The sequence below is a fragment of the Mastomys coucha genome, unplaced genomic scaffold, assembly GCF_008632895.1.
Source record: "Mastomys coucha isolate ucsf_1 unplaced genomic scaffold, UCSF_Mcou_1 pScaffold20, whole genome shotgun sequence".
Lineage (NCBI taxonomy): Eukaryota > Metazoa > Chordata > Mammalia > Rodentia > Muridae > Mastomys > Mastomys coucha.
The window spans coordinates 48,550,935-48,566,826 of NW_022196903.1; the positions used below are offsets into that span (position 1 = coordinate 48,550,935).

General features: G+C 42.2%; 1 protein-coding gene across 4 annotated transcripts in view; it reads left to right on the plus strand.

Moving 5' to 3' along the window:
* Creb5 (cAMP responsive element binding protein 5) overlaps nt 1-15,892 on the plus strand; it is a 403,859-nt gene that overhangs the window by 312,235 nt on the left and 75,732 nt on the right. For all 4 annotated transcript variants that reach the window (XM_031381940.1, XM_031381941.1, XM_031381939.1 and 1 more), the window contains one exon: nt 832-942. In XM_031381940.1, the coding sequence (XP_031237800.1) occupies nt 832-942 (111 nt within the window). The remainder of the gene's footprint in view (nt 1-831; nt 943-15,892) is intronic.

Here is a 15,892-nt window from a genome sequence, read left to right on the forward strand (position 1 = left end):
GGCAGCTCACGAGCAGGAGACAGGCCATGGGCAGCTCACGAGCAGGAGACAGGCCATGGGCAGCTCACAAGCAGGAGACAGGCCATGGGCAGTATGGATACTGAGCAGGGAGAGTTGTGGTGGTTAAGATTCTGATTTTGGTTTTGCTTTTGAGATGGGGTGTTAGCGTGGACTGTGTAGCGTGGACTGGCCTAGAATTCCCTATGTAGCCTAGAGTGACCTCCAAGTTATGATTCTCCCACCTTTGCCTACTAAGTGCAGAGATTACTGGGCTGGGCCACATGCCCTGGGCTGTTTTAATTGTGTTAATGCACTGTACCAGCAGAGAGAAGCATTACAGGGGACAGAACTGCTTTAAAATTAAATTTAATTTTTTTATTGCCAAATGACTCATATTTACTATATAAAATTTCAGGTAAACATGTCAAAGGCATCCTAAGGTAACCATTTGGTATATTATATAATCTTTTAACATCTATGCATATATTTTTCTTTATAGCAACAAAAAATAAATATGATTAATGATGGTTTAAAATGTGTAGTGAAGTAGAAACATTTGGTAGTTTTCTTTGGCTATGTCTGCCAGACCAGGTGATCCTTCTTGGCATCATGAATCTTCTACAGAGCACACAGAGCTGGGAGATTCTTTAATGTGTTCACGTTCAATATTCAAGAGTGCATTAGCCCCTACACCAAACCTGTAGTTTCTTGGCTGTTCAGTGAAATGCTTCATGACCTTCCAAGAGCGCAAGCAAAGCAAAGCAAGGTGCAACTTTGTAGCCTCCACTGCCCTTCTCTGTCTTCTAATTGTGTTACTTTCCTTTTTCTTAGATGGAGAGACAGATGTCAGTGAACTCCAGCATCATGGGCATGCAAGGTCCAAACCTCAACAACCCCTGTGCGTCTCCCCAAGTCCAGCCAATGCATTCAGAAGCCAAAATGGTAAGTAAGAGCTTCAGTCATTCTTTCACTACATTATGCGTGGTGGGAAAACCGAGTTCTGTTCTGACTCCAAAACTCAATTAAGAGACTGCTCATCTTGGTTCTGGTGAACAGGTATTTCTCTGGAAAGATAGGTGAGAGATTGCCTTTGTCTTTCAGGTATCTGTTACAAGTTTTCTGCATCAGATAATCAGGTCCCAAGTATGTGATTGGCATGTGATGTTAAAGACAAGGGTGCTGAGAAATTTGGAGAAGTGCCCAACTATGTGTGTTTATTTGCTCATTATGTGAAAAAACAAAATCTAGAACTCTATATCCTAGTTACATTTTCGATGTTACTCTTCCTACCCAATGTCATTAAGACTCATTTAATTCCAAAGTGTCCACAGTTATATGAACACTACATTGTTGTTGTTGTTGTTGTTGTTGTTATTTGACATAGTTCTTAGGTGTAACACTTTTTGAAAGGTTGGTAGTCTTGTTTCTGGCCATCTGTACTTGAAAGATGTGATCACACTTGACAACCTTCAGTGACCTTTAACCTATGATGTTTAGGGGCAGTGAAACCAGTCTTCCAATACTTCAAGATGGATCTATGTGTTTATATTCTACTAGGTGTTAATAAAACAGGTTGTCATCTGTCATGCCAATATAAAGTGGATTCTCTGAGACTATTTAGCAGAATTACAGGAAGTAGCACATTCATTTCTAATATAGTTAAATTCCAGCACCACAGTTCACACAGATGACTGGAAATGCAGTACAGCGTTTCTTTTCTTTCTCTTTCTTGTTTGTTTGTATCAGATAAGGGTAGTGCTTTCTAGCAGTGGACATGCATCTGGAGTGCTGGTAGGGCAGCCTGGACTGTGTGTGAAGATGCTGTGGACCATTCTGGAAGTTATCCATCATGCGACATGGGTGTGGAATCTGTCATAACACACACACACATACGCACACGCGCACGCACACACACGCACGCATGCATGCACTCATGCGCGCGCACTGCACACCCTGCTTTTTCACTGCTTTGGGAAACCTCACCTATTTGACCTGTAATTTCTTGACCCCAGGAATCAGCTGGAAGACCCAGCGCTAGCAACCCTGGGCAAATGAAAGCTATGGCCGAGAGAGTTCTCTTTGCTCTGCCACAGACCCTGTGTTGTGCCAGATGGCACGGCATCCACAGCAAAGCTTGCTAAGTCTTTTTGGAATTGGCAAATATTTTTCAACTCAACTGCCACAGAGCCAAACCAAATACTTGCTGGCAAAATAAAGTTCAAGTTGGCATCTGTTTTGGAGACCAGAGTAAATGCCATTTACTCCCCCCACACACCTCCTTTTTGAAGGAAAATAAAAATGAACTATAAAGGTGCTTAAGAAGAAACAAAATTAAAGCATTTGTACGTGTATGAGTAAATGTGTCGGGGCTGGGTCTGACACCTTCTGTTCCCAGCTAAAGGATCCCTCGGTCTCCTTCCCTACTAGGAAATCTGTGTCCTTCTTTGAGACAAACTAGAGAAGGAATGTAAAAATATGATTTCAAACCATGTATTAATTGACAATTGATTATTACTGGGTCTTAAAATCACAATTTAACTAAAAAATAACAAGAAAAAAAGAAAGAAAGAAAATGGAAGAGAAAATGCCACCTCTCTTCTTGGTGCCAAAGCAGGGCAATGCTTCCACAGGTGGTACAGGCTTATAATTATTTTCATGCATGAACTGAATCATATGATATGGCAAATTAGCTCTGAGTAATGTCAGCTGGGAACAAAAGAGAGCTGGTCTGTCCTTATAAAAATAGTGTTACCCCACAAATGTTTGCTGAGTTAAATGCACGGAGTAAGCACCCCTCTGCTGATTCATGTTCTAAGTGAATAAATATTTCCAGGCTGGTGATGTCTGGACTCATGAACTTGATCTCAGAATCTGTGCCTGGGAAGCAGACTTTTCTCTTTGCCCCCAGCTGTTAACCTCTTCTGCCCCTGCAGTGACCAAGGCATTATCCCAGAGGGGAAAATAGCAGTGTTGGCTGCTAATGTTTGGAAGAATAGCTTTCACGTAGCAGCTTGGAAGAGTGTCAGGTGGACTTGATCTCTGAGGCTGGTCAGCATTTCTACTCTTATTCTGTTTGTTTTGCCAACTACTTGCCCCGTTATAGCCGTCTTTAACCATACGGTGTTCCTTAGCAGCTTTTGGGCTGCACAGATGAAAAGATTTGATGAAATACCAAGCATTCGGGGGGGGGGGGGAAGTCTTCCATGATTTTAATGTCAGCCAGAGCCTCCCCAGGTTTCTCTGAGCTACAGGCTTTGTTGTTCTATGCCTAATTTTCTTCCTGTGCGAGACTGGAATGGATTCCAGATTTCAATGGAGACTCTTGTTTCACTGTTTTCAAGGACTTTTCCTAAGGTCACACAGGGGCTTTTGTGATGAATGTCCTCGGCAGGGTGTGTTCTCAGAACACACTAGCAAACAGCTACTGAGGAGGAGCCGGCCTCACCTCAGCACTGCAGCCTGACTCTCCTGAGGATATGCTGTCACAGGCTGCATTTCAGATTCCCCATTGGCTCCTGACAAAAGCTATCAACCTGAACCTGGGCTTATTTCAATGTACAGCTTTGCTATAGGCTCACTGACCAGGAACTGCCCATTAGAGTACATCTGGTTCCCTTGCTGGACATCATCCATTCTCTGGTGACAAAACAAAAAAAAAAAAAAAAAAAAAAAAAAAAAAAACAAAACAAAAAAACAAACAAAAAACCCTGAGGCTCTTACCAAACTCAGAATTGTACTAATTTGTGGCAGCTTTACTAAAAGCATGTGTGCTAATCTTTGATTTAGTGTCCTACCTTCATCATAGACAGCTGGTTAAAAGCTGTCTAGGTTCTGAAGCTGGTGGTGAGCTGATGTCACAGTTTTACATGTGCATACATACATATAGGCTTTCATTTGGGGATCAGGAGCGAACTAAAGTTACTGGAACCCTCACATCTTTCTAATTATCCTAAATTACAAGACCTTTCCATGGATTCTTGGGTTCTAGGTGTCTTAGTTGGAAGTGGGGTCTGCGAAAACACAAGTGACTAGGTACTTGGTAGGTATTTTAACATTAAAGGGAGAATGGGAAAGAAGTGGGGAGATTGGGATAACCATTAAGAGAGAGAAAAGGGGAAAAGGGAGGAAGGGGACAGAGAAGAGAAGGCAAATGCAAGGTATCGTGGGAGGGGCATGGCTCTAGTCAACAGCTCGGAACTGAGTAGGAGTATGTGAGAGTGATGTTCTCAGCCAGGACACGTGGCTCCTTTCCTTCCCCTCTGTATTTTTCTCCTTTTTTTCCCTTTCTTAGAGTGGTCCTGTGGACTACCACTCCAGGTCTTCTTTTATTTTTTATTTTGAGAAAGGGTCTTATTAAGTTACTCAACCTCACTTGAACTCAACAGGTAGCCCAGGCTGGCTTCAAATTTTGATTCTCTTGACTCAACTTCTCAAGTGTGTGAGATTAGATTTCCTTTTTCCGGAATTAGACAAATTCCATCTAGTTTTGGGTGAGATTGTGCTGTAAAGGAATCTGCAGTAAGTACGGAAGCTGAATGAGGTGTGGGAACTCGTCTGTGTCCCTGTCTTGTATCTTACTGTAGAGGAGGTGACAACCACAGTGTAGAAGCGTGTTAAAATGAAGGATGGCATGAGGCCAGCTGCTCTCAAAGATTCCTGCTCTGTTGGGTTTACCTTCAGTTTTAGCAGGGTTAATGAAGGCTGGAGAATATTGGTCCTAGGAAAAGAGTTGTGTATGACTGTGTCTGACTCTGTCCCCAGAAAACACATGAGAGAATAGATTGTCTCTACTTGATAGCATGGAAAAAGAGGTTTAAAAACTGGCTTAATAACACATTATTTAGCAAAAGCTGGTTCTTGCTAATTACAGTTCTAATGACCAAGATATTTTTTGTTTTGGTTTGACACAAAGTCTCACAGCCTAGCTGGCCTTAGACTTCCTAGGTACCATAACCTAGGAAGATAACCTAGGTAGATAACCTTTTATCTTGAAATGTCCTGTCTCCATCTATCTGAATCTTGGGATTATAGGTGTGTACCTTCCTGCCTGACTTATGCTATGGTTGGATTTGAACCCAGGGCTTCATGTGTATCATCCAAATACCACAGTTCAATGACAAAGCTTTGATTACAACATTGAACTTTAGGATACAAATATGACAGAGCTACCAGATGTCCGTAGCTATCAGATTAAATTCATTTACTTTAATGTACATTTATACGTGGATAGTGGGGGGGGCAAGGTTAGTTGGGACCTCTGAGTCAACACAATAGATTCAGAGTGTCTCCCTCCATTTATCAAGAGCTTGGTGGACTTCCTCATTGATACAACTGTGCTGTTCTTCACCCAACACATTTTGTTGCCACTTTTTACAACTTACACACACATCTCCCTTGCTTGATTGACTGGAAGCTCCTCAGAAAGAACGTCTGAACTATGAAGGCTCTTTGAACTGTAAAAGGCCCATGAATGAAAACTAAATGTAACTAGGCTGTCTAAAGTGCAGCTTAAACTATGCAAAGAACCAGCATGACTAAGGAAATGTGTGAGATGGGGCTAGTGGAGAATAAGGATGGGGCAGAGAAGGAGAGAATAAAACCACAGAAATTCTAAGCTAAGTGATTTAATTTTTTGGAAAGATATCTCAACAATGCCCATCATGTTTTTTCCCTTGAGAGGAAAGCAGAACATATGCACGTTCTTTGGAAAACAGAGGTTGGAATAACGCCATTCCTCTCCTAGGAATTGAAGGCAGTCTATAGCCAGCGATGTTTCTTCCATTATGATGGACTGACTGGATATGCTGGATTTCACTCATTGATGGTCAATAGTGTATCTATAGGGGTGATGGCCGTGAAGTGAATAACGACTTAAACATGTGTGTGTGGGAATGAACACAGAAATAAAAGACTGGAGAGGCAAGACCTTTAGGGAATGGGGGCACTAAGACAAGCCCTTTACAGGCTACAGCCCTCGAGAAACTCAGGGAAACCAAGTCATTGTTAAAGCACACAGCTGGGCTCCATTCTTGGGCCTTCAGTTTTCAACCTGGCTTGTGCTTTTGTAGCTCAGCACCACTGAGAAGGCAGCAGTAGCAGCGCTGCCACTGCCCAATGGCTTCTTCCTCACAGGCCTCAGAGAATTAGGGTGGTAGAGTGAGCGAGCCTTGGTTAAACAACTCACTTTGTTTTGAATGTCAACCTGGGTGTGCTTGTGTTTGCCTTTCCCTCCCTAATTATCAAGTGGGGTGACTGTTTGCCCTGTGGTGCCCCTTGGCCACCCACTGTCCAGCAGATAAATCACAGACAAACGCAACTCCTCCTCGTGGAGCTGCCTGGAGAGTTTGTACCCATGAAAAAGCAACCCCCACTCCCAGCATCTCCCTGACACCCCTCAGAAATGTAGGCCTCTTGGCTTCAATCAACCCCAGCTTCATTTCCTAAAAGTGCAGGAGTAAATGGCCATGAATGACTCCCTGTCTGCTGCACTGGAGCTTCCCGGCAGGGCAGGAAGTGCTGTTGACTCTAAGGAAGCTCTCATTAACTTTTGAGTCATGCTAGCGGCCATGTGTCCCTGCAGCTAGTAATCAAAACACGATGATGGACTGGACTAAGTGACCATACATTTTTTTTTCAGAATCCTCTTGCTCTGCTCTTCTGAAAACCACTGCCCAATGAGCAGTCTAATAGGAATTATGTAAGATTCCATGAGAATGTTTTCGCTAATACATTCAACGTGTCTCGTTTTATAGGCAATTTGCCCCCTTAGAGTCCTGTGGGTAGAAAATAGTAATTGTCAGCATTAATTAAGCACTTGTTTTGTATGTGGCAGGAAAGATGGGAAGCATGCTGTAATGTCTTCTCATTTAACTCTTTGACAGTCTGGTGAGGGCGAGTCTGAGACGTTTTGAAAGCACAGGCAGTTGATAGGATACAGTGATGGCACATGAATCCCAGCTTTGAGCCTTGTCTACAGAGAGCCCTTTACAAATTGCAAGGTGTTTTCAAATGCATGATGCCACTGGAACTTCCCAGGTGCCTGAACATCCTCATTTTATAGACACAGAGCTTAAGAGACTCTTACACCGCACACTACAGGACCTGTTGAGCTACGGTCACAGGCCTGGGTCCAGGTCTCCTTTGATGTTTCCCTCTTCCTGCTATGCCATGCCATCTCTTGTTTTCTCATGGCAAATCTTGGTGGTATAAACCCAGACGTAGGTAGCACAGGCCAAGCAACCGCTTAGCTTATTATACCTGTTCAATTCTCTGGGCCTCTCTAAAACCCAGAGAGAAGGCTTCCCCCCAGTTCTGTGTAGCTAAGACAGGGCTAGATCTTATTATCTACTGTTAGGAAACAACTAAACAGCATCTGACTGAGAGTAGAGAGCTCCTTTCTATTGGTTGAGAGCAGGACCTGTCATCTACTCCTTCAATGTACCCATTTACTGTGTGTGTGTGTGGGGGGGTGTATCATGTCACTTGTCAAATAAAATGTAAATGCATAGATTCTGAGGCCGTTGATATTTCCGCAGGGACAGAATGAGTTCGTACAGCATTTTGTTGCCTGTGGGTCAGAGTCCCAAACCCAAGAGGACACTTCTCTTGAAATCAAGAATTAGAGTTTATCAACAAATTACAACGCACAATGAGGCTTAGGAATATTTTAAGGAAATTTAATAAACAATGGTCTGAGATTCAAGTCAATCACCTGTCTAAAGTCACAAACTGTCACAGGAGGAAGACTTGACCAGGATTCCTGATTCCCACATTGACTGAGGCTCCCATTCTGTGTGCTAGTCTGTAGATTTTAGGGCAAGCTAACTGCTGGCTACAGGTAGGGCACTTTCCAAGGTGTCTCTTTCTTGGAGTTCTTAGTGTGGACAGCAATGCTGTAAAGCACATGGAGAGAGGAGAGGCTGTGCTTCCCTTTCATGACACCTGGAAACAAAATAAGGCATATTGTGGCCTAGAGGTGTGGGCCCCTTTATCGGGCTGCTGGTGAGACGTTGTTGTGAAGACCTGGGACTGTCACGTTATCCCAATTCACAAGCCAGCCTAGGAATCCATACCACAGTTTTTAATTTCTTGACAGCTAGTACAAATTGTCTAGATTTTTGTCCATAATAACCTATATTCCCTTGTCTCATCATCTTCTTGGGGCTCCTGTGGATCTGGCTTCGCTCTTTGAAGTTCTGAATTGTGTTGGGTAAGGGCTGAGGCTACTAAAGCAGGCAGGGATGTTGAAAAGGAGCTAAGCTCAACTGGGCGTGACATACTCACTGTTCCAACACTAAGGAGACCAAGACAGGAGTCTCCCCACCAGTTTGAGTCCAGACAAGACTATGGAGTGTACCCTGTCTCTAGGAAAAAATTCTCAAGCCTGGAGAGATGATGATTCAGCAGTTAATAGAACAGGCTGCTGTTTCAGAGGATACAAGTTCAATTCCATGGTGGCTCACAACTGTCTGTAACACCAGTGTATCTGATGCTTTCTTCTCGTTTTCACGGGCATCCTCATGCACACAGTGCATAGACACACATGTAAGCAAAACACCCATACTCATAATAAAATAAGAAAAAAAGAAAGAATCTCTCAGTTGGGTCCATCTCTGTCCTGGCTCTCCCCGTACTCAGACTCCTAGGACTCATTGTCTTCTGGGTTTTATTTCTTTCTCTTTCTGCCAGGATCCACCCTGGTTTGGTCACCATGACAATAGGTGAAATACAATCTCCATTGCTCATGGCCTCTTGTCACGGAGCCCAGCACGTGTATTGCTGGGTCTTGTTTTCGTATTAATTTAATGTTCCTGAGCCTGAAGTCAGCCACATCTGGACAAGGAACGCACAGTCTGGTTGGGAACATTCCCTGTCAAGGCTTTTGGGCGTGTCTTCCCTGTGTATCTGTGTACGTGTGCACACACGTGTTTCCTTGTCTGCTTTGGAACACTGTGCAAACAAACTCTGCTGTGTCACAGAAACCAAGGAGAAAAAAAAGAAAGTCAAGCAGATCTGCTTATAGGCAAATTCTGCTCTGCAGAGATAGAGTTCCGTTTCTTTTCTCGGAGTGGGTATAATTTACACTTTTCAAAAGTTTGGCCAGCACAGCTAATAACAAAAGTTTGCTTTGTACTTAAGGGTTTTTTTTGTTTTTGTTTTTGTTTTTGTTTTTTGTTTTTTGTTTTTTAATGTGCTAAAGACAGCAGAAGAGTTGTGTGAGAAAACTCAGACTTAGGTGTGAGCTGAGCTACAGTGTCCACTTTAAGCATGGTGTTTTTAATGAAGCAAAGGGGATTTAATTGTCGCGTCTAAAGTAAAGGAGTGTGTTTTCCTCCATTGGTATCCTTTTAAAATTCTCTTTGTATCCCATTCATTTGGAAAGTTAGCTGAAAGTACTATGTGATATTTGTCTTAACATGAACCCAAAGCATCACAAGGTTCCTAACATTAATTCCCACCAGCATAGGCATACGTCAACTGAGTTTGTTTGCAAACCCTCTATGTAGTCACTAGAGTGGAAGCTAGGCTTAAATGGTTGCACAGCTGTGACTTTGTGTCCTCAGACAGGCAAGCAGGGAACAAGCTTGATTCATAATCCAGGGCCAGAGGAGTGAGGGGCACACAGGTAGAATTTCCAAGCTTGTAAATGTTCCCATTGCACTGCTTCGTGGACCGTCCTTCTGTTGGCAGTACAGGGAAGCAGGCTACATTGTGTTCCCAGAGTAGGCAAAGCTTCAGTCTGGCTCTTGCTCATCCTAGCCCCTTCTCCACCCACTTTCCCAGTGCCCCACCCAACATCTGGCTGCCTGTCCTGTCCACTTCTGTCCTCTCCCCTGGAGCCCTGTAAAGTCCTTCTCATCAGACTCTGCTCGTGTACCCTCTCCCAGATGTCTTTCCAGCTGCACAGGAGGGCAGAAGTCATACCTTCTCTGAGGATGGACTCAGCTTGGCCTGTTTCTCCAAAGCCATCACTGACCACTGTCAGCTTTCCTGCCCCTGTCACCCTGTACATGCCTTAGAGCACAGGACAATTTGGCTTTGTTCCGTCTCCCTAGTTTGCTATATTGTTACATACATTGGGTTCCTGGTAAATATTGTTTAAGAAAATGGAGGGAAAAATGCAAATAACTTCAAGGTATTCCTGTGACCTAATATGTCATCCAAGACGGCGGCTCTTCATTTGCTTATTTATTTTATGTTTGGTTTTAGGCAGAAGGCAAGGCTTAACTGAACTATTCAGCCCATGGATGATAAATTTCCAGGACCCAGACAAGCCTGTGACAGGGAGATGTTTGGCATGTCTTTACCACAACTCACCAAATATCTATGTGAGTTCCTGGGGTCTGTCAACCACAGCCAAGGACAACACTTGCCAGAGAGGCCAGTGATGAGACACCATCTGAAAGTGAGGTGGCCTGATGTCAAGGGAATTGGCACTTTAGAATTAAAATCTTGTTAAGACAGAATTCATGGAAAACAAAAAGCCATGTAGATTCGTAGATTCCAGGATAGCTTGAGTTATATTTAAAATATGCTAGTAAAATTTTGGAGACATGTTAACATTAAATTTTTCTTTTGTCTTTTTCCCTTTTTGTGTGAACTTGGCATCACCCTCTAGAGTTAATAGCCTGGGATTTAATGTTTTAATGTTATGAGTGTTTTTCTTCTATTATGAAGTATCTTTCATAAACATTTTAATACTTCTATGATTTATACCATGGATATCATGTAAAAATGAACTATTCTGTTATTTTCATCTCAGGATATTTGGATTTTTTTCACTAGAAATAGTTCTTTGATCACAAAAGTCAAACAAACAGCTACCCTGAAACTACTTAATTACCCCTTTGATTATTTCCTTAGCAGAGAGTCCCAGGATTGCAATTAATAGATCAAAAGGAATATAAAGTTTAAATACTATATGTGCTTGTCAAAGTTCTTGAAATTTGTACCAAGTTTTATTCCTTCCTGAAACACAGGAGAACATGCCTTTAAGGAATATTAAGCATTGTTATTTTTGAAACAAAATATTTATCATCAGTTTTTTGTTTGTACTTCCTGTATCTTGGTTAATGTTGGACATCATTTTCTGCATTTGTCCACTTTCTTCTCTAAAACTGTGTACTTGCTTGCTTTGTTCTCTCTCTCTCTCTCTCTCTCTCTCTCTCTCTCTCTCTCTCTCCCTTCTTCTCCCTCTTCCTCTCCCTCCCCTCCCCCTCCCCTCTCTCCCCTTCCCCCCCTCCTCTCTCTTGTACAGTGCTGGGGACTGAACTCAGGACCTTGCTGTGTTAGACAAGCACTCTACACTGAGATGCACCCCAAGATCCTATTCTCCAGCTTTAAGACACATTTTCTTTCTTCCCTTCTATCTTCTCCCTTTTCTCCTCCCTCTGAGGCCCTCTTCCCATCTTCTCTGTTCTTTGTTACAGGGTCTTACTGTACTGCCTAGGCTGGTCTTGAACTCATGGACTAAAGTCATTCTCTCCCTTCAGCCTCCCTAGTAGAAAAAGCGATGTTTCTTACCTGGATTTGGCACTGGCGTTCTGAGAAGTAATAACAGAGTAGTCAGTCTTGTCATTATGCTTTTCAGATTCTGATTAATTAACCCTCACCCTTCCCTTACTTCACTAAATCCATTTCTGTTCTGTAAGATCAAGCACACACCTAAAATGTCCTTTTAGTAATTTTTTTTTTGTCTCTAGACTTCTTGTTTGTTTTACCTCACTCTTTTTCTTGGAAGCAATGTGTTGTGGTTTGGGTTTTTTTTTCTTCTTCTTCTTCTTCTTCTAATCTCCTTGAGCTTTCTGATTTTTATAGTTACTCAGATTATTTATTGCAAAGCTCATGTCTTCCTCAGCGTGGCTCTACCACATCTCCTGTGCTCATCTCTCCAAGCCGTTCTTCTTTCACACATTTCCCTAAGAGGCTTCAGTGTTCATAGCACTCACAATGGCCAGGGTGGGATTACACAGCTTCTGCTTCGACCCCAAGCCAATCTCCAGCCACATTCGTTTCACACGTTACCATGTGACCGTAGGAGTTTATATTGGCTAAACGTCACCATCATTCCTGGAGGGTTAAGTGTTGCTGAATCCACTCTGAATCGTAAACATTAAACAGGAAGCATGAGTAACTTAAGCCTCATGGGGGAGGTCAATTATTTTAAAGTTGAGCGAGTCCTCTGTTAACCTGACTCTAACCTCCTTACCTGTCTGGCTCCCAGAAGGGAAAGATCTGAACACCTGGCATCTACCTGGCACCAAATATCTATTTGTGTAAGAAATGCATATGGGTTACTAATATACAACCATATCAAATACACACTAAATGCTGATGGTCGTTCCTGTTGCCGTGTGTCTTTTGTGGGATAAGGATTCAGTGAAAGACTGGGTGGGGAGCTCTTGAACCACACATTTCCATGCATTGTGCTATTTAATCCTATTAATCCTCTGACACAGCCATCTCATTTGCATAGGCATATGAATGAATTAATACACAAAGGACAACGCCCAAAGCCAGGCAGCCAACAAGTGGCAGTCCATTGATTTGGGCTTCAGATATGGGCCTTGGATATGACCCTTGAATGCTGAATGTTTGCACAGATGACCTAAATACAGAATGGGGATTGGGTTGCAGCAGCCAAAGGAGAGTGCTAGTGACAGTGACCCAGTGACACTCAGGGTCATATCAACCAACCTGACAGCCAGTCAGGCCACATGACATTTACAGTCCTGAAGTATTTTCCTCCTCTGCTGTAACTCTCCTAACCCATGTGCAGGCATCATTTCCCTGTACCCAGGCTGGTAACCACACCACAGCCCTGACTATGATGGACTATTCCCATCTCGCACTGCATAGGAGGTTCAGCTCTCAGCTGCACCCAGGAGTTCAAATCTCTGCAGGTCATAGCAGCTCTGCTTTAGTTAGTTGGTTAGTTAGTTAGTTAGTTAGTTTTAAGATTTGAAATTCTCTCTTCCTGGAGCCGAGGACTGTACCCAGGGCCTTGTGCTTGCCCAAGTTTGAAATCTTGAATGCCGAATCAGAAAATACCAAGTTTCCCTGTCTTTAATAGTAAATGAAGTTTGAAGTTTAAGATTTCTAGGACATTTTCATACTAGTCTTTAGGCTAGGCTCGGATGGGAAGCATTAGTTACATTGTAATTAAGAGTAAGATGCTGCTATTTGTTTTCACTGAGAATCAAGAGACAGCACTAAATCAGTGCTGCCTGACTTAGAGATTTCACCTTTCAATTTTTTTCCATTTCTGCATCTAAAACATGGGGATAACTAACAGCAAGATTTCCTTTTATAGGGTCATTTTGGAGCTTAAATGGGATAATACACAGCACACAATAATTTGTTTCTATGTTTTTTTTTCTTTCTCCCATCCCCATTTCAAATGATACTTTTCTGCTGCTGTTTTGTGTTTTAAACATGCTTATGTAAACTTGATATTCTGAGAGAGCAGAAGTATGGGCTATAAGAGATAGTACTTTTAACGGATAAATAGAGATGTGAAGACACTGGCCATAGAATTCAGGGCCTAAATTCACTTAGTCACTGTGGCCTTTATGAAGACATGGATATAGGACCCATAGGCTTTATACAGTTGTTACTTTGAATTTGCAGATGAGTTAAAATATGTAAAATAGAGAAGACTCTCAATTCTTAAGTTGTTCAAGACTTGCTTTAGAAAACACCTTAAGGCAGAGTGTTTTCAAATTTCAAACAAACAATTTTTTTAATGCCTGACTAGAAATTAGGGATAAAAACTATCTTTGTCATTAAATATTTTAATGTTAAAATGAATACAAAGGATAAAATTACACAGAACTTATTAAAGGTTAAATTCCATTGCTTAAAATGGACATTTACTGTGGCTGCAGAAATTGCTGTAAGTTTTACAGATACTGGAAATATGCCTATCTTTGAGATGCAACTGTATACTCAATATGACATGTAGTACCCTCCCCATTCCAACTGGGGTGCTTTCTTCCTAAAACAATTAGGACCATTCTTGGTTCAAATGAGAACTTCTCTTACACTCTGAAAATAGGCTTAGATGAATTGCTAGCATCAGAGACATCGGTCTCCTGGTCCCTTGAACTCGGGTAACTGTATCTCTAGGATGCTATCAAGAAAGCACTTTGGCTAGCCAGCCCTTTGGAACAAGCATGCTAATCGGATGTAAAGACTTGTTTATTTTCAAGTCTGATGAATGAGTTTAGCTGTCCTATAGACCAGTGTGAGCTATTTAAGAATATAGGATCAGGCTGTAGAGATGGCTCAGCCGTTAAAGGCTAGGCTCACAACCAAAAATACAAGAATATAGGATCATAGCAAAAGCATGCTCACCTCACTCTATCCCTGTAGCAAACTTTATCTCCCGGGAATTTTCTTGAAGAACAAGTCTGGACAGAGCGATGCCTTAATGACTAGAATTGTCTAAAACTAAGTTGTTCTAAATTCCAGTTCAGCATAAAACAGAGTATGAGTTTGTAGGAAAAGACAAGATATAGGGCTGTGTCGCTTCCTCAGGCAAAGATTTGTCACACCGTCACCAGGCATGTTCTCATCTGTTTTGTTGCACCAGATCCGTTTCACATATTTGTCGTGAGGAAATGTCTCTAGCTTTTTACAGAGCAATCAGTGCACTCATTCATTCTGTACCCCAAAAATCTCTATTGAGCATTTTTAAAGTTCCATGTTACACTTGGTCCATAGAAACACACAATAAAGACATTGTGTTCCTAACGGAAGCCGTTAGGAATTCACACCATTGTAGGGGAATCAGGTACGCAAATGGATGATTCAGTATGATAGTAAGTGTGATGATATAGTCAGATGCAGAACTGTGGGATCTCCCTCAGTAGGGAGCGGGGAGGGAAAGACTTCTTCCAGAAGATTTCACAGCTCCATCCAGTCTCTGTGCTCTACAGGACAGTAGCTACCAGCAGCACATGGATATTTAAACTCTAAATTCACTAAAATAACTTATAAATCTAAAATACAGTGCTAAATCTTAGTGCCTAAATTTTAAGTATAGATAACTACCTGTGGCCAGTGGCTCCCATAGAATAAATCATATAGATAGAAACATCCCATCACGGTAGAAATGTCTATGCATCAGCACTTGCTAATACAAGCAAATATGAAGGGTGAGAAAAGCTGATTTCCCAGGGAGAATATACAGTTGTTAATCCCAAAGATGGGAGGAGAAAGACCACTGACCCAAATCATCATGGCCAAATTCATTAAAGCAAGCAATTAATTAAAGCAAGCTCTTTTATTCACATACGCAGGCTGTCTCCCCCCAAGGCAGGGTTTGAGAGCTCAGCATTAGACGTGAGAAATACAAGGCTTTTAGAGCACAGGCCTAGTGGGTTGCCAGGTGGGGGAAGTGTAGCTCAGTGGTAGTGTGCTGTGGTTGCTTAATGTGTAAGAAACTTTGCTTTACATCCCTTAAAACATGCACACAGAGATGTGTGCACTCACACACATACACATTTATATAAAAAATTATTTTTAATTTAATTTAGTCCAGGCTTTGTAACCCCAGCTACCTGGAGGTTGAAGCAGAAAGATCTTAAATTCAAAGCTATCTGGACTACAGAATGAATTTAAAGCCAGCCTGAGAAATTTAGAGACTGTCTCAAAATAAATGTGAAACAAACAAGCAACAAAAACCAAAACAAAAGAAACAAAAAAACAAAAACATACCTGAGGATGTAGTTCAGTCCCACCTGGCATGGGGGAGACCCTAAATTCAATCCAAATAACAAGGAAAACAGTGTATGCAACCGCACCATTCATGTTCTCTCTCTCTCTCCCTCTCCCTCCTCCTCTCCCTCTCCCTCTCCCTCTCCCTCTCTCCTTCTCCCTCTCCCTCCCT